General features: G+C 53.2%; 2 protein-coding genes across 3 annotated transcripts in view; one reads left to right on the plus strand and one right to left on the minus strand.

Annotated features, from left to right (window-relative positions):
- Positions 1-2,015: 2,015 nt before the first annotated feature.
- Positions 2,016-12,762, minus strand: SNAP29 (synaptosome associated protein 29). The gene is made up of 5 exons (XM_057744100.1): positions 12,347-12,762; positions 6,545-6,741; positions 5,664-5,749; positions 4,238-4,336; positions 2,016-2,286 (listed from the first exon to the last, which is right to left on the minus strand). Exons 1-5 carry the CDS (start codon positions 12,572-12,574, stop codon positions 2,129-2,131), a joined length of 768 nt encoding a protein of 255 aa, XP_057600083.1. The 5' UTR covers positions 12,575-12,762; the 3' UTR covers positions 2,016-2,128.
- Positions 12,763-12,981: 219 nt separating this feature from the next.
- The window catches only part of PI4KA (phosphatidylinositol 4-kinase alpha), an 85,408-nt gene continuing 71,702 nt past the window's right edge, over positions 12,982-26,687 (plus strand). Inside the window, exon 1 of one of the 2 annotated variants that reach the window (XM_057745241.1) lies at positions 12,982-13,158. In XM_057745241.1, coding sequence (XP_057601224.1) covers positions 12,994-13,158 — 165 coding nt within the window. In that variant the 5' untranslated portion in view covers positions 12,982-12,993. The remainder of the gene's footprint in view (positions 13,159-26,687) is intronic. The other variant, XM_057745240.1, reaches the window with a different exon arrangement.

Here is a 26,687-nt window from a genome sequence, read left to right on the forward strand (position 1 = left end):
AGGACGCCCTGACTTGGGCACCCCCCTGCCTCTCTGACACGTGGTCCAGAGGGCAGAGAGCTCTCCTGCCCCGCCAGCATGTGCAGAGTCTAGAGGCTCCCCGGGTCCTCTGTCCTCTGAGAGCACGGGCAGCTGTGCCACGTGTAGCAGCCGCCAGTGCCAGCCCCATGGGCGGGTGCGGGGCCAGGCGGGCACCCGGCAGAGCTGCTGCCCAGCGCGAGGCGCAGACAGGCCCCGGCCCACGCCTGTGAATGCGGGACGTGAACAAGCCCAGAATCAAGTATACGGGGAGACGTTTCTAGAAGAGGGCAACTCTCCCCCAACAGTGTGGGGTTAAGGGTGGGGGGTGATGGGCTTCATCAATCCAACAGAAGACACAAAACAAGGTGCTGCTTTGCTTCACGGTGGCTAGATCACTGGCTCTGTTACACGAGAGGAGAGAGGAGTGCGGCAGGGAGTGCCTGACAGTGGCCTTCGCGTGCATCTACCTGAACGCAGACGCTCAGGTCTAGATGTGCTGACTCATCTCCACGGGTCTGCACCTGTGGGCGAGGGGCAGGAACAGTCCTCACGGCACTCGCGGAGGACAGTGTCGGGGAGGAAATCCCAGGATCAATGCTGGGTGGACACGCAGCCGAGCGCCACCTGCGGGCCAGCTTTTTTGCTGGAAACCCTGTGAACTCGTTTAGTGTGGGCTGGGTGGATGTTTAAAATTCTTCCTTTCACCAGGGGAACCACCGCGACGGGCTCGTGACAAGCAGACGTGGATCCGGTCACCTTCCATGGCGTCTGCACGTCCTGGGACCGTCCCAGCAACGTGGGTCAGACTCACGAGGAGGCAGCAACGCAACAGAAAGTTGGAGGCTGCCAGTGTTTTCAGGAGAGTCAGGCACTGTGGGATGGAGCTTCTATACCTGAATTGCTACATAAGCACTGCTGCAGCCCTTAAAGACGTTCCTTTAAGGGACTTCGTTTTTTATGCTACTGAACCAGTGGTGAAGGTCACTGTGCCAGGGCCAGGTTTCAAGGTGAAAGGCACTGTGATGCTAAGGTTTCTGACCTAACCCGTCTTATTAAAATCAGTCCCTTTCACCGTCTTCAAAATAAATAATTTGCTTTAAAAACACCAGGACCTTGTGGCTTCAATTGTTTGGTTGGGGATACCAACATAAAGAAGTTCACTTAAGTACAGAAATCAACTTTAATTAGTCCTTTTAAATGATCCTTTTTACTCTATAATGAAAAGAGAACAAACTAGGCTGAAGAGAATGATACTATCTGGGTGTTTTTTTAAAGCCAAACCCTCTGCACACAGTCAGCGCCACCTGTAGGGCTCCAACCCTAAACCCGGGGGGCAGAGAACCAGGCGCCGGGTCAAGGCCCGTCACCCGCGGCGCGGAGGAGTGGGTGGGGACCCCAGAGTGGTGCCAGGGGAGCCCGGGCACCAAGGGAACGCAGCTGACAGGGCCTGGTCCAGAGACCCGAGGGCGGGGAGCTGGAGGAGGCGTCTGTGCGCCGCTCCTCTCCCGTGCTCTGCAGGTCCTGCGGGCCGCTCAGGCAGCCTCCAGCAGGGCAGAACCTGTTCCTGACCCCGCGCAGGCACAGCAGCGCTCACCCAGCTCCCTGCGTGTTTCCAGCCGTTACAGTGAGCAGGGCTGGTCTGAACCCCTCCTACTAAAATCAAACGCCTGCCAAGCATGGAGGCTGGGAGCAGAAGAGGTGATGTCTGTCCACGAACAGCAAGAATGCCCCCACTCCACCCTGAACCTACTGCGCTCCTTTCCCAGGGGCGCAGAGCAGCAATGTGCTTGTCCGGGTGGGGGAGGAAGGATGCCCCAAAACACGGGCACACAGCCCTCAGCGCTCTGCCTCACGGAGGCCTGGGGACGAGAAGCACAGCAGACGGAGGCAGAGGCCGCTCGACCGCCGTGCCCGCACCCCTCCAGCCAGGGACCTGAGAGCTGCGGGGCACACGCTTCCTCTACAACAAAACCTCTCGAGATCCACTCTGTTACAACACTGGCAAACACATGTTAAATCACATTCTGAAGCAATAAGTGAAGTTTCTTGGGCGTTGAAAAGACCGTTCAGATCTTTCCATCACGTGGGGCGACGTCCTCCTCCGTCCTCACAGCTGCCGAACCTTCCTCTCTGTGCTCCTGATGCCGACGTCCAACTTGTCCACCTTGGTTGTGAGGCGGTCAAGGATGTCGTCCTGCTCCTCAATCTCCGTCTGCATCCCCAGGGCGATGTCCTTCAGCCGGCCCAGGCCCACGGACAGCTCATCTGCGGGGCAAGAGAGCACACGTGGGCCTGAGCAAAGTCACGGCACTGGGACCTGTGTCCCCATCCCCAGATGCTCCCCCAGGAGCGCGGCAGCACTGCTGTCACTGACCCCTCCTCCCCGGAAGACAGGCCAGAGGCCAGGGCGTTGGTTACGTGTTCCAAAACACACGTGCACTCCTCCCCGCTGCCCACAGAGATGCCCACGGCCAGCACACGGTGTTTGCTCCAGACGTTCACACAGAGCCACACAACTCTCAGCTGCCTTTACACCGTCCACGTCCAGCTCCCGGGTCCCGACGGGGCTGTGCCAACCGCAGAGGGGAGTCGTGACCTGACTGACTCTGTCTGGGTGAACGTGAAGCCCCTCCCCCGGGTTCTGCGACCCTGTGTGCGCACGTACATGCCTAGACACGTGTGCATGTGTGTGTGAGCACGTGCATAGGGAGGAGTGGGGAGCACACCCAGAGCTGCTTTCTGCCCTTTTACTAGGAAAGAGCTGGGGAAAAACAGAAGAAGTGGTGCTTTTTACTAACTTAAAACATTAAGTGAAAAAGGTCAAAACACACAAATAGTTGGCACTGGCACTGCAAATCTAGGCAGAATTGGATTTTTCAGAAATGGTCTTCCTGAGTTTTCTGAAGCCTGTGCCCGTGTCCCACAGAGAGTGACAGCTGTGGGGCTGTCCAGGCCCCAGGGAGCTGCTGGCAGCTGGGATGGCTCAGGGCTGCTGGCAGGGGCGGGCGTCCAGGAGGGAGTGGGACCTGCCCAGGGTGGCGGTGCAGCCCATGCAGGGGTCTGCCACGCTGCCCTGCATCCCGCTCTCCCTGCCCACAGCCCCACGCCTGCAGCATCTGAGGCGTCGTTGGCCTTCTTCCCGCCTCACTCCGTGCATTTCTGAATCCTGCACCCCCCCTCCCCCCGCAGAAGGCACTGGTGCCAGCCTTTCTTGGCGGAGAAACTTTTGGTGGGGAGGACGGGGGGCCTGCCAGCCCCTGTGCTTCTCTGGGTTCGGGCCCGGCAGACCACCCTCTGCCCGACGCCTCCAGCTCCAGGGCCGAGGGCAGAGGACAGCAAGCGGTGGCCTCCAGGCTGCCCCTGGGCTCCAAGGGCAGAGGGCAGTTGGGGTTCAGGGTGGAGAAACAGAAGAAACGACACCAAACCAATGGCCAGTGCTGGATGGTAGAATTTGTGTGTGTTTCCTCAGGGCACTTACCTAACTTCACAATTCTCTACAGTGAGTCTATGTGCTGGGAAACAAAGCTTAAATGAAGGTTAAACAAAGGGTGTGGGTCTGCCTCACATGCCGTCTGAGCCTGCAGCCCGGGCCACTGGAGTGGGCACTGCCCTGGGCGAGCCGGCCACGTCCCCTGGGGGGAGGGAGCGGGGAAGCCTTCCTTCCGTCTCGCCCTCTCTGCCATCCCATAGGGGGAGGAGGGTTGACAAGTGACCCAGGTGGCCATGGGGGAGGTTCCCGCTCAGACAGCAAAGGTCACAGGGGGCTGCAAATAACCCCTCCCCTCTCCATGTTCGCCCATGGGGCCCTGGGCGTAAAGTGGGGACACACCTGAGCTGCTCCTGTGTTTCCAGGACAAGCCAGTGGGTACGCAGTTATGACAGGGTGCCCCAGGGCCCGCGGTCTGGCAAGCAGGGGGCCTGGCCACGCGGCCGCGGTGCTGCTGGCCCCACACGTGCCCGACCTGCCAGGCCACCTCCCACGAGTCTCCCGGCGTGGCTCACCTGACCATCGCCCAGGCCCTACGCCTACTGCTGTCACCTCCCAGACGAGAGGTGGGGACGGAGACAAGCGGGCAGGCCTGGGAGAGCACGCGGGCTGGGACACTGTGCACCTGCACACGTGTGTGTGCGTGTGGGGGGGGGGCACGCACCGGGGGCCCCGGCGCATGGGAGCCATGCTGGCCGCATGGTGACAGCGGCGCGGCTCTGGTCTTACCAAGGTTGCTGTCGATCCTCTGGTGACAGGCGCGCAGGCGTGCGTTCTGCGGGTAAGCCTCGGAGACCACAGTGGAACCGGCCCCTCCAGGGACAGAGTCTGGGTTGACAAAGAAACACCAGAACAGTGAACTGCCACCTTTGCCATGTCGCTTCACAAAACTCACCTTAATCTGAAAAACGAGTGGAAGGACGAAGGTGGCCAGTTCTGAGGCCACGAGATGGGCGGGGGATGGGGAAGGGGCAGGAGGGAGACGCTTCCTGCGGGCAGCCCCTCGGAGGTCAAGGACCCCCAACCTATGGGTCGCCCGGCCAGAGCCCGGCCTGTGAGCTCAGGAGAGACTCAGGCACGTAATTACCCGGCACGGAGCGGCCACCGTGTACACCACACGGGCTCGGGAAAAGAAACGTTAAGTGGTGCACATTTGCCCCATCTGAACCTCGGTTTCCGAATGCACACAGAAAAGCCCTGTCACCCAGATTATATCTTCTGGGGACCACCCGCCTCTAGACTTGGGGTCTCTCCTCCAGCACAGCCTGTGGAAGCACTGCAGGCGGCACAGGGAGTGTTTGGCTACTTCTATGTGCCTGGCTCTCTAAGGGTCAACAGAGCCCCCAGGAGGCCTCAGTTCCTTTCCAGATGAGGGATGTTTCTGGGCCCGTCATTTTAATATTAATGGGATATTAATGGGACGATTTGACACAAAACACCTCCTGTCTTGCACTCCCTGTCCTCCCTGTCCTCATGGCAGCTCCTCCACCCTCTGGGGCTCAGGGGCTGCGTTAGCCTCCTTCTGCAACTGCAACAAACCGCCACACACCATCCTTCAGTTCTGCAGGTCAGACGTCCAAGCCGGGTCTCCCTGGGCTCAGACCCAGGTGTCAACGGGGTTGGTTCCCCTGGAGGCTCTCAGGGAGACTCCAACACCTGGCTGCCTCCAGCCCCTGGAGGTCGGTCCTGGGTGGCGGTCCCTCCTCCGCCTGAGAGCCAGCCACCTGGCACCTTCACACCTCTCACTCCGTCACTCTCTCCTCTGCCTCCTTCCCACTTGCAGAGGACCTCTGCGCCAACCGGAGGACCCAGGGTAATCTCCCCGCCTCAGGTCTGCCCATCAGCAACCATGCTTCCCTCTGCGACCATGACTCCCCCTGGGCCACACGACCTGACATAACCCCGGGGCCTGGGGATTAGGCCGCGGACGTCCTGGGGGTCATACCCTACTCAGCATAGGTGTCTCCCCTTCCGAAGATCTCAGAGCTACGTGGGCCAGGCTCCCACTTCCTTATCCCTCCCTCCATGGGGGAGGGGAGCTGAACCCCACCATCACGCTCATCCCCAGCTCCCTGAGAGAGGTGCTGGGGCCCCCACCGCCCCCACCCAGCACAGGGTGTCCCTGCAGAACCTGCGTGCTGGCAGGAGCACTGACCTGAGTCGTTGAGCTTCCTGAGGTTTGGGTGGCTGGCCTGGTACTGTGCCTCCTGGTCTTTACTTGTACTTATGGCTTCTTTCAACCTTTGGATAAAAATTAACAGAAAAAGAAAACTTCTCAAAAGCCAAACCGTCTGTAACGGTGCAGTCGTGTCTGGCAGTGCCTATGTGAGAAAATTAAATGCCTTCTCTGACCAAGCTACAAAACCAAGTGCGTATTCTGACTGCAATTATGACGACACGGAATAAGGGGGACAACCTAGATTTTCTGTGTGACGGTAGGTCAGGTCAGGTGTAGGTTTTCTGTAACGCGGCGATACTGTTTTTAGAATGAGAGACACACACAGTGATCTGACACACAAGCAACAATCATCTGTCTTAGCACAACCTCAACTCTTTCATGTTTGAACACACGACATTCACATGCCCGTCAAAATCACACATATGGTTTTATTATATCTCTAACCAAATCTCTGGAGGAAAATAATCTTGGATTTTAAAACGATAATCAATGGGCTACTTGGATTAGATGTGGGAAAGCTGGACATAAAGACTTTTTAAAGCAAAAACTCTGCGAAGGGAGTCACACTGGTACTGATTAGAGTGAATATTCTACCTTTCAAATTCCCAGCAGCAGTAACCTACGGAGACCCCGTGTACGAAGAGTTTGAGGACTGGACAGCAGTCACACCCACCCCATCAGGAGCAGTGGAGAATGCTTCTTGCTTCAAAATGTCTGAAGACAAATCCCTCCCTGTGAGTAACTTTCAGGGTCCTTGGATCCTTCTAAGGCATGACAAGTGGCCTGAAAGCCTCGACCACCCACAGTGAACGCCCCTCTGCTGCTTCACGCTGGCCGGCCAGCCGGGCACGGCTCACCTGCTGCTGGGCTGGGGGGCGAGGGCGCCGTTCTGCGCAGGCGGGGTCCCCGTGGGTTTGGATCTGAAGTAATTGACGAGCCCCCCGAACACACTCTTGATGCTGTTGATGTGCTTCTGGCTGGTCTTCAGATCCTGCTCCATCTTGTCCACCATCTTCTCCGTGCGCTCCAAGGCCCCTCGCTGGCGCACGAGCTCCTGGGGAGGACGAGAGGCGATGGCATCGCACCTCCTGTAACTTCCCGTCACCTGTCACCCGTGGGGGAGGCTCTCCGAAAACCCTCGGCCAGCACTCGGGACAACACAGGCCTCGCCCCAACCTGAGTCCCACCTGAGTTCCGAGTTCTGGGGGGAAGATGTTGGCACTAAGTGTCTCGTCCTGAGCTTGTGACTGACCTTGGTGCGGAACAAGCAGCAGGTGGAGGTCGACCTGGGGTCGATACACTGAATCTAGACACTTGAGATTTACCCCCCGTCATGTCACTCCCCTTCCTGGGGAGTGTGACACATGCACCAGCAGGGATGCAGGAGCAGGCGGGGAACATGCTCGGACGCGGGGCTCTGTCCGGCAGGAGTGGCAGTGCAGGGTGGTCTGAGATGGCATGAGCACCACTGAGGGCAAAGGCAGCAAGGCTGGCGCCCCTCGCCACGTGTGCAGGCTGCCAGGGCCGCGCACACCGCGTGTTGCCAAGAAAGGCCTTGTGAGTCTCCTTGCCCTGGGATTACCCTGAAGAGTGACTTTGCATCCCTGAGTCCTCAGGTCCGCCCGACAGTCTGTGGCGTATGGGGGGCCTGGGCCACATGGCGTGACCTCTGGCAGGCAGCCATGCTCCGGGCTGTCACGCTTCCCGCGGGGGCGGGCAAGCTGCACACATGACTCCTGGGGAGGAGACGACGCGAGGCTGCGCTTGCTCAGTTGGACCCCGCGCACCAGCCTGCGTCCCCTGAGGAGTTTAATCAGCATGCTTTTGCTGCAATAAACCACAGCCGTGAGTATAAGTGCTCTGCTGAGTGCGGCAAGTCCTTCTAGGGAATCGTTAACTGAGCATGGTCTTGGGGACCCCCCACATCACCTCTAAGCAGCACTTCTCACTCTCAGAGGCAGAAGGCCGCAGAGCAGGTGGCCCCTCGGCCTCCCCAGCACACCTCCTGGTCAGCAAAGCAAGGTCTTCCCTGCGCTCCCCCGCCACCATGGCAGCCACAGGTGGACGTTTCAGGAAGGAGCAGCAGACACGCCAGAGGCCAAGGCGCTGGCCTGGGATGTATGACCTGCCTGGACAGTAACGACCGGGCCTCACAAGGTGGCTCCTGACAGCTAAGGAGCCAGCAGGTTTGACCCTAGAACCTTGCAACAGTCGAATCCAATCACTGATGCTGTATAAAAAAAATCAATAAAATTACAAACCTAGTGCACGCAGGCTGCACAGCTCCGCTCGTGCTCCCACCTGCACCTCTCCTCCCCTTGCCCGGGTCCTCTGTGCACCTGCCAACTATTCGGGGAGCGCCGATCGCACGAAGGCCCCGGTGCTGACACGTGCGGGGTGGGTGGTTCTTCCTTCACAGCTGATACCCAGGAACCCACAGGGGAGTACTTAGTGAACAGCTGTCCAACCCTCCACCAGCTCTCACTTCAGGACAGGGCTGTGCTAGGAACTCTGGCCACATCAGAAGCAGCCCGGGGTGCCTAGTCGGCACCCCCTCCCCTGGAGCGGGAAAGGGTCTGCCCAGAGGATGAGGGCACCACTCTAAGTCACAGGACACCCAGAACAGATGGCTGCGATGGCCTCCGTTCCCGGGCTGGAGAGGTGTCCTCCCGCGGCCCGCCGCTCTGAGCCCACCGCTCTGAACCAAAAGGCCCAGCGGGGCTGTGGTGACTGTCTAGTGTCGGAAAGACATCGACAAGGTGAGGTGCCCGCATGAGACCACGTGCAGGATGTGCTGGCTGAGCTGCTGAGACCATCGTGGCCCAACTCCCTTTGTTGTTGGACTCCCTGAACTGACACCCCGAGCCCCATAAAAGGTCACTGGCGTGTGCCCAGGGGCCAAACAGGGCAGGTGGTCTCCCTAGCCAGGGTGGTGAAAGGGCGTACAAAGACTGCATCCACGTGGGACAGAAACAGGCAAACGCCCAGCATTAGGGACTGGCCGTCAGAAGTCAACCACTAGAGGGACCACGACACAGAAAGAGCCTGGGCTTCTCTGGTGGTCCAGTGGTTAGGACTCTGTGCTTGCACTTCTGGGGCAGGGTTCAACCCCTGGTGGGGGAACTAAGGTCCCACAAGCCACCAAAAAACAAACATACAAACAAACAAACAAAACTAACACCAAAAAAACTCAGCACATCACATGTTGTTATAGAATGCCCTCCACCCTGTTAAGCCATGTGTAGTCTGGGACATACGGAACACTTCTGCTTAAGTTAAAATTTACAAAAAAAAGGAAAATCATGCAGCTCAAATCAAAAAACCAAACAATGCAATCCACAAATGGGCAGAAGACCTAAATAGACATTTCCCCAAAGAAGACATGCAGATGGCCAACAGACACATGAAAAGATGTTCAACATCACTAATCATTAGAGAAATGCAAGTCAAAGCCACAATGAGGTATCACCTTACACCGGTCAGAATGGCCATCATCAAACATCTAGAAACAATAAATGCTGGAGAGGGTGAGGAGAAAAGGGAACCCTCCTGCACTGTTGGTGGGAATATAAGCTGGTACAGCCACTATGGAAAACAGTTTAGAGGTTCCTTAAAAAACTAAAAATAGAACTACCATATGATCCAGCAATCTCACTGCTGGGCATATACCCAGAGAAAACCATAATCCGAAAAGAAACATGTACCGTAATGTTTACTGCAGCACTATTTACAATAGCCAGGACATGGAAGCAACCTAAATGCCCATCAACAGATAAATGGATAGAGAAGATGTGACGCATATATACAATGGAATATTACTCAACCATAAAAAGGAATGAAATTGAGTTGTTTGTAGTGAGGTGGATGGACCTAGAGTCTGTCATACAGAGTGAAGCAAGCCAGAAAGAGAAAAACAAATACCGTATGCTAACTCATATACGTGGAATCTAAAAAAGTGGTACTGATGAACCCAGTGACAGGGCAAGAATAAAGATGCAGATGTAGTGAATGGACTTGAGGACATGGTTGGGGGTGGGGAGAGGGGAAGCTGGGACAAAGTGAGAGAGTACCATTGACATATACACACTACCAAATGTAAAATAGCTAGTGGGAAGCTGCTGCATAACACAAGGAGATCAACTCGATGCTTGGTGACAACCTAGAGGGGTGGGATAGGGAGGGTGGGATAGGGAGGGAGGGGATATGGGATATATGTGTAAATACAGCTGATTCACTGTTGTACAGTGGAAACTGGCATAACAATGTAAAGCAATTATACTCCAATAAAGAGCAGGAGAAAAAAAGGAAAAAGATGATAAGTATGTCTTTACACACAGGATTGCACAGGGACACTGAAGGAATGGAAGGTAGGCGGCTGGGGGTGGGGCAGAGGGTGGGAGGAGCCATCATAGCCTGTGTGTTCTGAATTTTGAAGCCTGAGACTGGATGATCGCTTCACAAAAATTATACCTCAGGGAAAGAAAAGAAGAAATAAATTACACCTGCGAAGGGGAAGAGCTGGGTGGCCGACAGGCCTCTGTGGCTGTGGACTGTGCTCCCCAGGCCAGCCCTCCTCTCCTCTGTCCTGTGGGGTCAGACCTGAGGGGAGAGCCTTCCTGAGAGGTGAAGCTGGAAGGTTTCTCAGGAGAAGGGCAGCTCTCCTTCGCTTGGGGTGACCTAAGTCACTTTCCTGCTGCTGCCACACTGGGCCTGCATTACAACCTTCCCGACCTGGAAAAAGTCAAGTCCCAACCCTCTAACAATGTGTCCTGTTCTGGCACATCTCAGTGCTGGGTACGTGACGGGCACCCATCTAAGTTGGGAGGTTAGTTTAGCAGGTGACTTGGGTCTGCTGGGACAGAGTTCACCACCCCCCCAAGGGGAATGAAAGACTGATGAGAGGGACTGAAAGACACTTCAGAGATTATAGGGTGGGGCAGGGCAGGGGTGCTGACCACTCCTGCCTCCCAGGGCCTTGGATAATTGAGAACTGATTGCACAGTGGAAGAATTCAATGTGTAATCACACTGACGACAGAGCCTGTCACCTGCTCAGTCATGATCACACTGTACCTCTCAGAGCAACACCTGGCTTGGCCATGCCAAGCCTCATGGCCTGAGGGGCCATTCTGCCTTTGCTCTCGTGGTCCCCATCAATGTGGAGAAGGACCTCTGGGGGCAGCACGGGGCTTGTCACCACTACCCCTAGGAAACAACGTCATCCTCTGTGTCTTTGGCGCTGCTGACCTTCCCCCTGACTACGCAGGCCCTAGGCTCCTCCTTCACGCCCTTACCTGGAAGGCTTCCTGGGCGGCACTTTCCTGCTCAGGAGCCCAGGAGCTGCGGCCAGGGCCTCTGCGTGATTCCTCTCTTCCTTGGAAACATCCCTGTTCCTCCTCTTATCTACATCTTAGCCTTAGAAGCCAGATTCCAGCGTATCCTCTGCTACAGTGTTCTACTTTCCGTCACTCTGATTTCCTACTTCACCCGTGCTCAGTTGCCAAAGATGTCTTTTTCTCCCCCCGCCGAGCTGTAAGGCATGTGGGATCTCAGTTCCCTGACCAGGTATAGAACCCACATCCCCTGCATTGGAAGTGCGGAGTCTTAACCACTGTGCCACCAGGAAGTCCCCCAAAATGTCTTGTAAACAGTTCTTAGTTGGCTTCCTTCAGCCTGGGACCCTTAATCAAGTGACCCCTCCTCCTGGGCCCCAAGACCTCAATCTTCCTAAACCTAAGTCAACATCTTCCGTTTAGACCGGAACGGGAGAATCCAGCAGGCACAGGCTAAGCTTCCTCCAGAAGGTAAAGACAGACAGGTGGGCCACCGGGGGGTCTGGTGGCGGGCGAGGTGGGAAAGGGAGATGACCCAAGAAGCGGCAACCGGAGGCCGAAGGGCGGGACCTCAAAGCTGTCCAAGCCTGTAAGTTACCGGGTCAGAGGCACTTTTGGCAGAGAAAAAAATGAACGAAGAGACCCAGCAAGGAAAACGACGCTTTAGCTTCCAGAGATACAAATGCTTAACATCAATTATTTTCAACTGAAAAAAGAGTAACAGCACATCACATTTTAAAAAACTTTTAAAAGGAACGCTCAACGCAGCTCTTCCATTAGTACGCCGGGCGAGACGGCGGTGCCCGAGAGCCGACGGCCCTCACCCGCGGCCGCACTCTCTGAAGTCGGCTGCGGACGGAAAGAGGAACTGCCGCAGGGGAGCCGGAGGCGCAGGCCGCCGCCGTGTCTCCGGGACCTCTTCGGGATGGGGACGGAAAGCTAAGGCCCTGGACTCGACCAGAGCCGGGCTCCGGCGCCCTCAGCAGCGGCCCGGCAGACACGGGCTCCACTCCCCTCCTGGCGCGGCCGCAGGGGCGGCGCGTCCCGAGAGGACCCCAGGGCCCGTCTCCGCGGACGCTCGACCCCGGCGGACCCGGTCCTCGCTGGGTCGCCCCGGCAGGAAGGGCTGCAGCCCCGCGCCAGGCTCCGGCCCAGGGAGCGTGGGAGAGGAGCAGACGCCCCGCGCCCCTACGCCCGGCTCTGCTGTCCGGCAGCGCGGGGGGCGCGCCCGCGGGCTCGGCTCACAGACAGGGACCGGCCGTGCCGTCCCCGCAGCGCGAGGCCCGTCCTGGCCGCGCGGGAGCCCCCGGGAGCCCGGCGGACTCACCTCGGAGGAGGCAACCCCGACCCTCTCGGACTCGTACATGAGGGACAGGGACCTGTCGGTGCTGGCGGCCGTGGCCTCGGCCCGGCGCAGCACCTCCTGCCGCAGGGCCTGCTGCCGCTCGGCGGGCCCGTCCGCGAGGTCGCGGCTGTCGGTCCATGGCGCCGGCCGGGCGCTCTCGTCCTCTGCGTCGTCGTCGAACGGGTTGTAGCTCCGGGGGTGGGCCGACATGGCGCCGGCGCTCGGCCCGGGACGGGCGGAGGCGAGGGGCGCTCTCGGGCCGCGGGAAAGCGGCCGCCGCGCCGAGGCCTGAGGAACCGTCTGAGGAGGCTGCCGAGGAAGCTCCCGTACGCCAGACGCCGCCGCCGCCAGGAGCTCCTTCCGCCCGCCGCGCGCGGAGGCCCCGCCCCGGATCCGACCATCGTGCCCCGCGGCGGGGGAGCCACGCCCGGCGCGCGGGACCGCGGCAGCCCGCGCAGCTCCCGGCCCCCTCCCCGCCCCCGGCGGTGGATCCGCCCGAGGCCACGCCCCGCCGGCGTCTGCCGCCGAGAGGTCACGTGGCGGGGCGGCCGGATGGGGCCGCGCCTGCGCCGTGGGCTCCGGCGCTCGCGGGCCGGGTGCTGGGAGCCGGCGGGCGGCGCCGCGGTGCGATGATGGCGGCGGCAGCGGCCAGGGGAGGCGGCGGCGGCGGCGGCGGCGGCGGCGGCGGCTCGGGCTCGGGCTCGGGCTCCGGCGCCTCGCGGGGTTTCTATTTCAACACGGTCCTGTCACTGGCCCGCTCCCTGGCCGTGCAGAGGCCGGCATCCCTGGAGAAGGTACGGGCGGCCGGGCGCCGGCTGACAGGAGGAGGGCCCGGGGCGCGGCAGGCGGGGCGGGGGCGGCGGGAGGCCGAGGGCCGGGCCTGGGGCCCGTGCGGCGGGCGGGGCGGCCTGGGGACGCCGGGGTCGCGCCCGGGGCCGGCTCCGCGCTCTCCCCGCCTGGCGTGCCGGGCCCCTGCGGCGGGGCGGCCCCCGGGACGCAGAGGTGCCGCGCGCGGCTTCGCTCTGCGACTCGCGGGGGCGTCTGAGGGAGGCAGGCAGGCCCGGGGTCTCCGGGGTGCCCGGGACGGCGCGACAGGCGCAGCCTCTGGAGCCGGGAGGTCCCTGGCCCGGCCCTGTGCGCCGCCTCGGAGGAGTTACTGAAGCCGCAGAGCCTCTGCGTTCTTATCTGTGGAGTGACGTGGGTCACGCGGCGCTACAGGAGTTCGAGCAGAAGGGGCCTGGCCCGGAGGCGGTGGGCGGGAGGGGCAGCTCTCCTCCGCCGCCGCTGCGGGATGCTGCGGGATGCTGCGGGAGCGCCAGAGGGGTGCGATTATTCTTCCCCGCAGCTCCCCGGCGGATGCGGAGAACGTGGTCTGACAGTAGAGGGGCGGTTGGCAGTGCTTTGGTGGCTCTGGGGAGGCGCGAAGCTACAAGGCTGTTGCAGGCACTTCGGCAGAGGGACCCGGTCCTTCCTCGGGTCTGTAGGTTCTTAGTCTTGCAGGGTGAGCAGGTCTTGGGAGACCGATGCCAGCCTGACTTGTAGTCAGAGGAGGAGTGCAATAGAATGGAGAGACTGTGGGTTGTCTAGCCATGAGATCTCCTGAGTTTCAGTCCTGCGTCATTCCCTTATGTTATTAGTGTGACTCCGGGCTGGTCGGTTCGCCAGTCTGATCCTCTGCTTTTTCCTGCAAAATACAAGGGCCTTACTTGATAAGAGTATTGCGAAGATCGACAAAATGACACGCATAAAGCGGGGGGCGGTGTGTGTGGGGGTGCCTCATGAAGATCACTGTTACCATTGCATGAGCCTCCCTGATGGACCACCGCGCTGGTCTGTGGAATGGAATCCATGCCCGCCAGTCAGCACATTCTCTTTTTAGTAGGAGGACCAAAAGGCGTAGCAGAAGTTTGCTTGCTGGGCTCGGAGAAGAGGGTGCAGGGAATTGGATGATCTTGAAGAAGAGGGTCCTGCGGCTGTAGCAGTGGTGGCACCCTTTCCTGCTCAGTAACTGAGAAATGCATCTTCAGTTCAGCTCGCCTTCTTCAGCCTTGTTCACTAGTCACAAGAACTGTCTGTAACTGCAACATTGTTGGCTTCTGTATCTTGTGGTAATGCTTGGGTTGTGGAGATCACAAAATGTTTTACCATTAATTAAGGCAGCTCTTAGGTTGAGCTCCCTAATACCATCTCCTGCTTTGGGAGCACTTCAGTTTCGTTGGCTCATTTACAAACCACAGCTGGGAAAAGTTAACAGCAAGCCTGGGGCTGCTGTCTTGAAAAGGGCTTGCTTGCAAGGTTGGGCCTTGGCTGGCCTCGGCAACTTTGTGTTTGAACTGTTCCTTCCACCCCCGAACGGAAGAGGATGGTTCGCTGTGTCTGACTCTGTGTGAGCAGAGTGGTTTCTGGTGAGCAGCTGCTTTCCTTTCGATGGTTGCCAGGCAGGCAGTGCCTGAGTGACCAGCCCCCAGTAAAAACCTTGGCATAAACATCACTCCTGTGTTGCGTGCTGCTGTAAGGGGTGCGGTGCCTGGGGTACACCCTCCCAGGAGGGAAACACAAGAGGAAGGCCGCGCACGGCTCTCTCCAGACTCCATCTGTGTCTGTTTCCCTTGCTGGGGTCCTTAGCTGGGAGGATAACTGTACATTTGTGTGTGGTCCTGAGGACCCCAAAATTGCTTCTTTCTAAGGAAGAGGCTTCTGTAGGTGGCTGATGGCGTGGGAAATGTGTGAGTTCTTCTCGTCCTCATCTACCGTCTTGAGACCTGATTATGCCTGGGGTCACTGTCACTATTTAGTCCTATGCTGCGTGTCTGTTGGCTCCACTCCCCTACGTCAGAACAGTTGACAAGAGGCCCTCAGCATTCTTGAGAGAAAGGTTCTTGACGTTCTTAAGAGTAAAGGAGTTCCTGAGTACCCACCTGGGATAAGGAAGCTGGAGACTTCAGGGGGGAGATGTGTTGAAACCGCCCCCCACCCCCGATTTCTTTTCATTTCTCTCTTCTCCTTTTTTCCTGACATGCTTTTAGTGCTGGTGGGACATGTTAATGACACAGGTTACCCTGTCTTTGTTCCTTGGCATGCCACAGTAGGGTTGGCTTACTCCATTCACCCACTCTAACCCCAGTCTGTGAAGCGAAGCCTGTCACTCCTCAGTGCATTTTACTTGTCCTTAATTCCTTAATTTTCTCTTTCATGCAGAAAACGTTGATTGAGCACCTGTTGTGAGTTGGTACGCATTAGGCCAGGTAAATGAGAAACTCCTAATTTGGTGGCACAGGTGACCAGCCACAAGTCAGATTTACTGCAAGTCCCCCATGTGCTCTTGTGCCCCAGCTCTGCTGACCAGGCTTCTGCCGTGTTCAGGTAGCCAGGTCCCAGGGCCCTGGGTGTCTCTTCTCAGATCCTGATCTGAGCTTTGACCTAGGCTGCCTCTAAGACTGGAGTCCCAGCCCTGAGGCCCACCCCTGGGGTTGCAGCCCACCTCTGAGGACACCCTCTGTGAGGCCCACTCAGGCCTCAGCCCTCTCCCTCTGGGGGAAAGATGAGAGGAGAAAAACTGAGAAGAGAGAGCGTCCCGTCTACACTGAATCCATCTCTGACTTCCATTTGCCTGCCTGTCTTCTGCGCTGCTTTCCTGGTTCTTGCCGGTCCTGAGAATTTGCTGCACCGTCCCTGCTGAGCCTCCTCCTGGCTCTGCCTGGTCATACTCCTCTGTACCCAGGAAACCAGGGAACCTGTGCCCGCCTCTTCTCGCCTGGCCTGTGCTGACTAACACCCTGAACCTGGGACACGGAGAGTTCCAGGCAGAGCTGCAAAGCAGGCAGCATTCTGTGCCTCCCGCTGCTCTTCCCACCCTCAGGAGGCTTTGATCAGACTCCTTCCCCATGTCAGAAAATCCCCCCTCTCTTCTTCAGTCAGGGTGCCGGAATCTCGAGGTGTCCAGCTGACTATTGGCCCCACGTTTAAAGGGCACTGTGGCATTAGGGATAGGCTGGACCCTCCCTGGTGGGTGTAGGAGATGCGCTGGGTAGCTTTTCTAAATGACTGGAGGAACGTGTGGCCAGGTGCTCAGGACAGTGGGCTTTCTGGGATTCACGGTTATCCAGTCTGTCCTTTAGAGTGGTCTGCTGTGGAGTGAAAATCCTGGTATTGGCATTTTCTCAGCATCACGAAGCTGAAAATTTCCCATCCTGCTCCCTTTCCTTTGTGAGGCTGTGTTGAAATAAAAGACCACAAAGTGAGAGGAGAGAGAATGAGCTCCGGCAGAGGGTGTTCATGTTGCTGGATCCAGTGCTATGAAGTCAACTCTAAAATATTTTAGGAAGAAATTGGAAGAAGAAACATACCTTTACCTGTGATCAAGCCACATTAACTGTATTAGTTTTCTGGGGCTGCCGTAACAAAGTGCCACCATGGCTTGAACAAGAGAAATGAATTTTCTCACAGTTACGAGGCTGGAAGGCCACGACGGTGTCAGCAGGGCTGATTTCTCTGGAAGCCTCTCTCTTTGGCATGGAGATGGCTGTCTTTTCCCTGTGTCCTCACATGGTCTGCCTCTGTGTCTGTGTGCGTCCTCATCTCCTCTTCTTAGAAGGACACCAGTCAGATCGGCAGGACTGGCCCTGCTTCATCACCTGATTTTAACTTAATTACCTCTTTCATGACGTTGTGTCCAAATACAGTAACATTCTGAGGTACCTGGGCATTAGGACTTCAATATATGAATTTGATGTGGGATGCAGTCAGCCCATAATGTTAAACCCATCAGTACTGTCATTGCTTAAAGTTCTTTTTTTAGGTTTTAACCATATATAGATAGCTATGTTCACTTTATTGCTTTTTGCGAAAGTCAGCCATATTTATTTTGTTGGCGGCAGGTCATTTTTTGCACTGACAGACCGTACTTCAGCATTTCTCTGCTTAGACTTTCTAGTTTTTCCTTGTAAAACGCATGTTTGTGCACCTAGCATTTTGTCTTTGCCTGAATTACGTCCTTGTGTTAAAGCGTGGCTGGGTCTTGAAGGATTGTACTTAGTTGTGGTAACATCAGCAAGACACCTTGTGCATGTTTTTCCATAGCTTCACGGGGTTGAATTTTGTTGTATTTTTTCCTGCCAACCCAGTAAGTGTAAAAGGGCACCTTATTCTTTTGAGCCCGAGATAATGACATCTGACCGTGCCTGCCTATTTGTATTGGGAGTTAAGCAAAGAAACAACCTGCAAGGCGGAACTGCCAGGGCCGCGTAGTATTGCCGTGTTCTGTATTCCGTTGTGTGAAAGCTTGGATTTCGTGGTCCCTTCATGCTCACAGTGCTGTTGCTTGAGTACGGACGCCTGGCTGTGCCCCTCTGGGTCTGCTAGGTATGCACACAGTCCTGGCCCTCAGCTACCTTGTAAATGAGCCTCAGCGGTGCTAGGTGCAGCGCTGGCCAGAGTCTTTCCAGAAAGGAGCTGGGGTGAACTGTGTGGCTTTTCAGTAAAAATCCCCTGGGAAGACATGTAGCTGTTTTGTACTTTGCTGGGGTGGGAGTGGGAGGTGCAGATAATTTCAAATTTGGGCCCCAAACCTTTTCTCCCTGGCTCTTGATAGGTTTGTGAAGAATACAACAGAAGGTAAAGAAGTTGCACGTGCTCTAAGAAAGCGCAGGTGTTGCGGGCGCTTTCTGGGAGGTCCCCCTCAGCTGAGATGCTGAGTAGGGACGGCTTAGGAGCACCAGGACGGGCATCTGCAGTGTCGCTTCAGGTGGAGGACAGAGGGCACAGCATGCAGGAGCACGAGAGACAGCTCAGAGGAGAGTGCAGATGAGACTGGAAAAGAGAGCAGGCGACCTGGTTTGTGGTCCTAGACCCAGAGTCTGCATCTAATTGGTGAGACAGGGATGAGCCCATGGCTGCCGCAGGGCCCGAGGCTGCTGTGCCTTAGGAAGGTGACCATGGCTGCGATGTTTGCGCCGGTGCCCTAGGGAGTCTCAGCAGTGACGCGTCACTAGCCGTCTGCTCTCCCAGAGGGCAGAAGTGTTCTATTTCTGACTCCTTACTGTGGATTCTGTTTTCTGCTGTCAGTGTTTGCAGTTTGCACCCAGTGCAGATGTGGTTGCCTCCAATCCCTTCCACCAGCAGCTGTTCTCATCATCGATTTTAGTTGCCGAAATGTTTCTGTGCTGCACTTATTTTCCTGGTTTCTTTTTTTTTGTAATAAATTTATTTATTTTATTTGTTTATTGGCTGCGTTGGGTCTTCATTGCTGCACACGGGCTTTCTCTAGTTGCGGAGTATAGGGCTACTCTTCTTGGTGGTGCGCGGGCCCCTCATTGCAGTGGCTTCTCTTGTTGCGAAGCACGGGCTCAATAGTTGCGGCACACGGGCTTAGTTGCTCCTCGGCATGTGGAATCTTCCCCGAGCAGGGCTCCCTAACCTGTGTCCCCTGCATTGGCAGGCGGATTCTTAACCACTGCGCCACCTAAGAAGTCCCTTTTTTTCCCCCCTGGTTTCTTATTTATATATTTATTTTTGTGTTTGCTTCTCTCATGGAAAAAGCTTGGCCTTTTGTGAGTATTGCCAAGCCAGCCAGAGCCCTACTTTGTTTGATAACCTGACTCGTAAATACAGGTTTGAGGCAAAACTGCTCAGGTCTCACTTGTATTTATTTGTCGAGGATGAGAGGCTCTATCTCTGCTGAAGAAGCCATTCTTTTCTGAATGTTTCTGTTTAGAGCTGGTCTGGAAGCGGGGATTCAGGACAGCCAAGGGTACACCATTATGAAAGCAACAGATGGTGATGTCTTCCACCCACTCATTCCTGCACTAAGTCTTCGCGTGCCTGCTGAGTGCTGGGCACTGCGCTGGGCCCTGGGGGGCGCCTTGGAGGGACGAATAGATAGACATGGTCTTGTTCTCATGGCGTTTACCATGGAGAGAGACAGGCAAACAGCGTGAAACAGAAACTGCAAGTAAATATGATGTAGAATGGTAACAAGTGCCATGAAACAAAAGTAAATGATATAATTGATTTACAATATACACCTGAAACATTGTGAATCAATTATACTTCAGGTAAAAAAATGGTGAATTTTATCTCAATTAAAAAAAAAGGTAGATGGTATGAGGAGAGATAAGATGGGGTCCTGATTTATAGGGGGTCAGGGAAGACTTCAAACAGAGCTGAAGGAGGTAGCTGATGAAGTGTGTACAAAAGAATTCCCCTAGCAGAGGGTACAGCTTGTGCAGAGGCCTGGAGGTGGGAACATTTTTGACTCATTTGATGACATTAAAGAAGGCTATAGTGGTTATATAGTATAGGGAGCCTGGGGGGGTGGGGCACGAAAATAGGCTGGGGGCGTGGGCAGGGTGTGGGCACCCAGGACAGGGCGTGGAAATGATTGTTGACTTTATCTTAAGAGCAGTTTAACAGATTAATAGCCTTTAGGAGATTGGTGAAGAATTTGAAATCTTAGTAATAAGTAAAATAAAATGTCAATTATGATTGGCATGTAGATGGGAATGAGACCAATTTACATGGATTTGTGAAAACTGCATTTAATATGAATATTAAATATTGTTTTTCTAGATGTCTTTTCTCACTTAGGAAAATTGTTAGTTTTTTGGGGAGAACTTATATAATTATGGGATCATAGGGTATTGGACCTTTTATCTTTTTTATTGATAATATAAGCCTTTAAAGCTATAAATTTCCCTCTAAGTGCCGCCTTAACAGCATTCCACAGATTTTTAATGTGTTGTGTTTTCTTTTTCATTATGTTCAAAATATTTTCTTATTTCCCATATGATTTCTTCTTTGACTCAGAGCTATTTAGAAGTATGTTAATTTCTGAAAAATTGGGGAGTTTTACAGGTGTTTTCCTGATATTGATTTTAATTTAATTCTATTGCAGTCAGAAAAAGTACTTTGATTTCACTTCTTTTAAATTTATTGACTTTAGGAATCAGCATATGTAACATATATCTTGGTGAATTTTTCATTTGTACAAGAGAAGAGTGTATATTCTGCTTTTGTTGGAGGAAGTCTCCTATAAATATCAGTAAAGTCAAGTAGGTTTCTTTTTTTTTTATAACATACGATAAACTGCATATATTTAGAGTGTACAATTTGGTATCCTAGTCTCCCAATTCATTCCCCCCCCAACCCTCCCTTCTCAAATAGGTTTCTTAAGTCTTCAGTATCTTTACTGATTTTCTATTTGTTTTATCAATTACTGAGAGAGGATTGTTGGGGTCTCCAGCCATAATTGTGGATCTGTCCACTGCTCCTTTGAGTTCTGTTAGTTTTGCTTCATGTATTTTGAAATTTGATTCTTGGGCTCATACACATTAATAATTGTTATGGGCGTCCCTGGTGGCACAGCGGTTAAGAATCTGCCTGCCAGTGCAGGGGACACTGATTCGAGTCCCCATCTGGGAAGATCCCACATGCCACGGAGCTGCTGGGCCCGTGCACCACAGCTACTGAGCCCATGTGCCACAACTACTTAAGCCCACTCCCCTAGAGCCCATACTCCTCAACAAGAGAAGCCACTGCAATGAGAAGCCTGTGCATTGCAATGAAGAGTAGCCTCCCTCTCCTCAACTAGAGAAAGCCTGTGCAGCAACCAATACATAAATTTATTTAAAAAAAAATTATGTTCTTGTCATCATTTGACCTCTTTATCATCATGAATAGTTACATTCCTTGTTCTGAAATCTACTTTGATATTAATACAGCCAGTCCAGCTTTCTTGTTAATGGGGTTTGCATAGTGTATCTTTTTTCCATCCTTTTACTTTTAGCCTGTGCCTTTACACTTAAAGTGATTTTCTTGTTGACAGCATGTAGCATGTTCTTTTCCAGTCTGAAAATCTCTTCCTTGTAGTTGGAGTTTTTAGACCATTTGCATTTAATGTAATTATTAGTATGGGTTGGATTTAAATCTTCCGTCTTGATATTTGTTTTCTATCTGTCCCATCTGGTTTTTGTTCTCTTTTGCTTTCCTTTGGAGTAATTCAGGATTTTTTAGTATTCCATTTTATCTCCACTATTGGCTTATTAGTTATACATCTCTCTCTTTTTAAGTGGTTGTTCTAGGATTGAAACACGCATGTCTTTAATTTATCATAGTCCACCTTCAAATAACATTATACCACTTCACTTATAGTATATTAGCCTTACAATTGTAATTCCATCTGACCCCCATTTTTTTGTGATTGCTGTCATAGATTTTTACTTCTATGTTATAAACTCCACAATACATTATTATAATTTACTTAAATAATCATAAAATAGATAACATATGCATATTCGTATATACAGTATTTTCAGTTATCTTTATTCCTTTATGTAAATTCATGTTTACACTTTATTGATTTTTTTTTAAAAATTATTTATTTTTATTTTTGGCTGCATTGGGTCTTTGTTGCTCTGTGCAGGCTTTCTCTAGTTGTGGCAAGCAGGGGCTACTCTTTGTTGCCGTGCACAGGCTTCTCATTGTGATGGCTTCTCTTGTTGTGGAGCACAGGCCCTAGACTCGCAAGCTTCAGGAGTTGCAGCATGTGGGCTCAGTAGTTGTGGCTCAAGGACTGTAGAGTGCAGGCTTAGTAGTTGTGGCGCATGGGCTTAGTTGCTCTGTGGCATGTGGGGTCTTCCTGGACCAGGGATCGAACCTGTATCCCTTGCATTGGCAGGTAGATTCTTAGCCACTGTGCCACCAGGGAAGGTCCCCTCTTGCCTTTTTTTTTTTCTTCCGGACACCTTGCAGCATGTGGGATCTTAGTTCCCTGCCCAGAGATCCAACCTGCACTGCCTGCAGTGGAGGCGTGAAGTCTTAACCACTGGACCGCCAAGGAAGACCCCCTTACTTTACTGATTGTAACTTTTCTTGTAGTGCAGCTCTGCTAGTGTGATTAATTCTCTCAGCTTTGTCTTGTTTGAAAAAGTTTTTTTTTCAGCTTCATTTCTGCGGACTATAGAATTCTAGGGTAACAGGTCTATATATCTGTTCTTACCCTAGCACACTGTCTTGATTACTGTAACTTTGTACTAAGTTTTGAAATTGGGAAGAGTGAGTCCCCAAACTTTGTTCTTCCTTTTCAAGATTGCCTTGTCTTTTGTGGGCCCCTGATTTCCCTGTGAAGTTTAGGATCAGCTTACCAATTTCTGCAAAGAAGTCACCTGGGGTTTTGACAGGAATTGTGCTGAATCTGTAGGTCATTTGGAGTATAATTGCCATCTTAATATTGTCTTATCATCCATGATCATGGGATGTCTTTCCATTTATTTAGGGCTTTACTTTCAATGATGTTTTGTGGTTTTTAGAATATGTTTTGCACTTCCTTTGTTAAACGTATTCCTTAGTATTTTGTTCTTTTGATATTATTGTAAATGGAATTATTTTTAAATTGAGATAAAATTCACATGACGTAAAATTCACCATGGAATAGTTTCTTATCATCTTCAGTTTGTTCATCAGTATTGTATAGAAATGCAATTGACTTTTCCCTAATTTCCTTTCTTGTGGTAAAATATACATAACTTAAAATTTGCCATCTTAATCATTTTTAAGTGTACAGTTCAGTGGTGTTAAATACATTCATAATGTTTTACAACAATCACCACCATCCATCTCCAGAACTCTTTTCATCTTGTAAAACTGAAACTCAGATTACAGTTCATCTTTGTATATTGGTCTTGTATCCTGCAACTTTGCTTAACTTATTTATTAGATCTAATTTTTTTTAGTGGATTCTTTAGATCGTCATCAGCAAATAGAGATTTGCTTTTTTCTTTCCAATCTGGATGGCTTTGATTTCACTCTCTTATGTAATTGCCCCGACCAGGCAACGAGGCAGCACAGCACTGGGTAGAAGTGCTGAGAGGAACACCCTTATCTTGTTCCTGATCTCGGGGGAAAGCTTTCCGTCTTTTACTATGTACAATGTTAGCTGTGGGTTTTTCATAGATAATGTTTATCAGGTTGAGGAAGTTCCCTTATGTTCCTAGTTTGTTGAGTGTTTTCCTTTTATTTTTTGGCCAGGCCATATGGCATGCAGGATCTTAGTTCCTTAACCAGGGCTTGAACCCGTGCTCCCTGCAGTGGGAGCATGGGGTCTTAACCACTGCACTGCCAGGGAAGTCCCTGTTGAGTGTTTTTATCATGAAGGGTTTCAAATGTTTTTCACATGCTTTTTCTGCGTCCATTGCAGAGCTGGTTTTTAAACTTTGTTAGGGCAGGTCTAAAATAGCTTTTGCCACAGAGATAGTTTAGCTCCCCTGCTGAGATGTGGCTCTCCGAGTTCTCCACTGAATGCTCTGTGGGCTTTTCACTCTGGCTGGCAGTAACTCAGACTCCTCTGAACTCTGTGAGTACCTGGGAACCATTCAGCTCACAGTTCCGTGGTTGTTCTTTTGCCCGACTATGTGGAGTATTACCCTATCCTAGTCTGTCTTAGTGCATTCATCAAAGACTCAGGCACTCTTACAGATTTGTGGAGCTTTTTTTCTGTTGAGCTCTCTCTTCTCCGGAATTCCCAGCTGCTTTTAGATTTCCGACCCTCCCATTTCTGTCTCCTCAGCTTCGTGAGACCAGCATGACCTGCTTGGGATGCCCTTCCTTGTTTTGTGGTCCAGGATGCATCTTCTGGCAGAAAACCAGGGCCCCCAGAGGGCTCACCGGCTTCGCTCTCCCAGCCATTTCAGTCTTGTGCTGCTTGTCCAGTGTGAGAAACCAGTGGTTTCATGTATTTGTCCAGTTTTCTGTTGTTTTATGGCAGGAAGGTGAATCCAGATCCTGCTCTTCCCTCATGGCTGCAGGTGGGAGTTCTCGGCTCACAGGATTTTATTGCTAGAGCAGACGTTGCAGAAACCTACCTGGTTATCCTTTTCTACCTGGGAAAGCTGAGGCTTGAGGGGGATGACTTGCCAATTTGCCAAAATTGGCATAGTTTTAAGACACAAGCATCATGTCACAGTCACCTTTGTCATGCTAGCTTTGAGTCACTTAGCAAATGTCTACTTACGTTCAGTGTTCTCTAAGGGGGCAGGGCATAGAGGAGTGACAATTAAAAAACAGATTTAACAACAACAACAAAATACCACTAATACTTAAAGCTTAATCTTCAGTTCTCAGGGAATTTTGTTTCTCCAGGAAGACTATTCCCAGAGGTTTCAGATAAGCAAAAGTTGCATACTTAAAAAAAAAAGTTTAATTGGCCAGTACTGTAGCTTTATTTTGACCTACATACCTGACCTGCAGCCACGCACATGTTGAATTCTCACCTGCGGTGTTCTGCCCAGGCACCCAGACTCGTGAGGGCATCTCATTTGCTCAGACTTGGTTTGGCGTTTCCTTACTTTGGCAGTAAGTTCACCTCATGGCATCTCTCTTCATGGTGTTGGGTTAAGTACTGTCAAGACTTCTCAGAGTCTAAGGAAGTTACCTCTGTTGCTTCCTGTGGTCCGCTGTGCACTGACCTCCCCAGAGTGGCACGCAGAGCCAGCCTCTCTGGACCCGTCCGTAAACGGGAGCAACCTTGGCCGTCTCTGTCAGATACTGAGTTTTATGACCTTTTATAATGACAGGCTCTTCCCCTGACTCCCGTGCCAAAAACAAACTACTTGTTAATTTGTTGTAAACTTCTGAAGAAAATCAATGTTAATTTTTCTTTTCATTTTTTATTATAGTGTTCAAGCTTTTTTTTAAATTTAATTATTTTTGGCTGCGTTGGGTCTTTGCTGCTGCGCACGGGCTTTCTCTAGTTGCGGCAAGTGGAGGCTTTTCTTCGTTGTGGTGCACGGGCTTCTCGTGGTGGCTTTTCTTGTTGCGGAGTACTGGCGCTAGGTGTGCGGACTTCGGTAGTTGTGACACACAGGCTTAGTAGTTGTGGCTCATGGATCTAGAGCGCAGACTAAGTAGTTGTGGCGCATGGGCTTAGTTGCTCCTCGGCATGTGGGATCTTCCTGGAGCAGGAATCGAACCCGTGTGCCCTGCTTTGGCAGGTGGATTCTTAACCACTGCGCCACCTAGGAAGTCCTTGTTGGCTGTTCTTATTTGAAGATGGGCACCCACCAGAACTGGTTCCACCTTCCTTGTCTTCAGGCCCCAGGTTCAAGTCTCCACACGTTTTTCTCACAAGTCCCGGTTCCTCGGGGCCTCTTTTGCGTCCGAGCCTGAACCTTGCACCAGGCTTTCAGGGCCTCCATCATTTGGTTTCTGACTTGTGTTATCCGCTTGTTGTATTGGTTTTGTGACTGCGATGGCTTGTAAGGGAGTGACGTGTGTGATCGCTTGGCTTGGGGCCTCTTCCCTCCGTCCCTCCACTCACGCAACGATGCAGCAGGTGACTGCCCCGTGCTGGCTGTGTGGCTGGTGTCGCGGCGTTGCTGAACCCCACAGGAGGATGCCTGGGCCCTGGCGGTCCTCGCTGTCTTCTTTCCCTCTTGCTTCATTGAGTCCCTGTGACGTTGGCTCCTTTGGTTGCACTAAGTAGTTGTGAAGTTTCTGGAACATGTCAGGTGCGGTGGGCACATGATGAGGGGGACAGAGTCCCATCTGCAGGGGGAAGGTAGGCACACAGGGGCTCTAAGGTAAGACGTGAGGAGGGCAGGCAGCTCAGCCCAGGGTTCTTGGTGGGCTCCTGAGAGGTGTGAGGGGACAGACCTGGGGTCCAGAGCAGCTTGACAGGCAGGAGACGGGGAGCTGCGTCTTAGAAGGATGGGGGGTTTGTGGGAGACGAGGCAGGCTGAGAAGTGCTGCAGGTGGTGGAGACCCTGGAGGAGGCCAGGCTGTGCCTGTGCGTCGGAGCGGGGGCCGACGGCGGTACGTGAGCACGGGGACAGAAGTTGAGGGAGGTCTAGGGAAGGGCCTGCTGCGTGAGGTTGTACTTAGCCCGTCAGGGCTGAGTCTCCCATTGTGAAGCGGGGTGGCGTGCGATCTCCTGTAAGTGGACACTTGGTAGCCAAGGCGACGCCCTCCCGGGCCTCCGCCTGGAATGTGCCTGTGACCCAGGGTAGTCAGGGGCCCTCAGGCCTGGGTCCGAGCGTCCTCTCAGTGTAGGGGTCAGACCTGCATGTGCTCTGTTTTTCCTTAGAGAAATTTTACCAAGGAAAGCTCAATGTCACAATCCAGTTTTTCTGTGATCTTTTTGCTAATGGAGTAATTCAGTCCGTTTGGGTTTTGTTTACACAGAGCTGTGGAATATTTTCCAGGCTGCTTTGTGAGATTAAGCTTGAGGTGCCTGGCACTCCTGTCCCAGGTGGCGCAGGTCTGGGTCCCAGCCCTCCCTGCCTCTTGCTGCAGCCCCAGTGTCCCTCAGGGCTGACAGCTGCATCGCCTGCTC

Source organism: Hippopotamus amphibius, chromosome 8, assembly GCF_030028045.1.
Source record: "Hippopotamus amphibius kiboko isolate mHipAmp2 chromosome 8, mHipAmp2.hap2, whole genome shotgun sequence".
In the NCBI taxonomy this organism is placed as follows: Eukaryota; Metazoa; Chordata; class Mammalia; order Artiodactyla; family Hippopotamidae; genus Hippopotamus; species Hippopotamus amphibius.

Bases quoted from the DNA above. Each gene is read 5' to 3' on its own strand.
- SNAP29 (XM_057744100.1), bottom strand. From the start codon at position 12,574: ATGTCGGCCCACCCCCGGAGCTACAACCCGTTCGACGACGACGCAGAG. The intron at 6,742-12,346 runs GTGAGTCCGCCG...CGTCCTCCCCAG, and splicing joins TCGGGGTTGCCTCCTCCGAG to GAGCTCGTGCGCCAGCGAGG. The intron at 4,337-5,663 runs GTCAGTGCTCCT...TTGTCAACCCAG, and splicing joins CAGGAAGCTCAACGACTCAG to ACTCTGTCCCTGGAGGGGCC.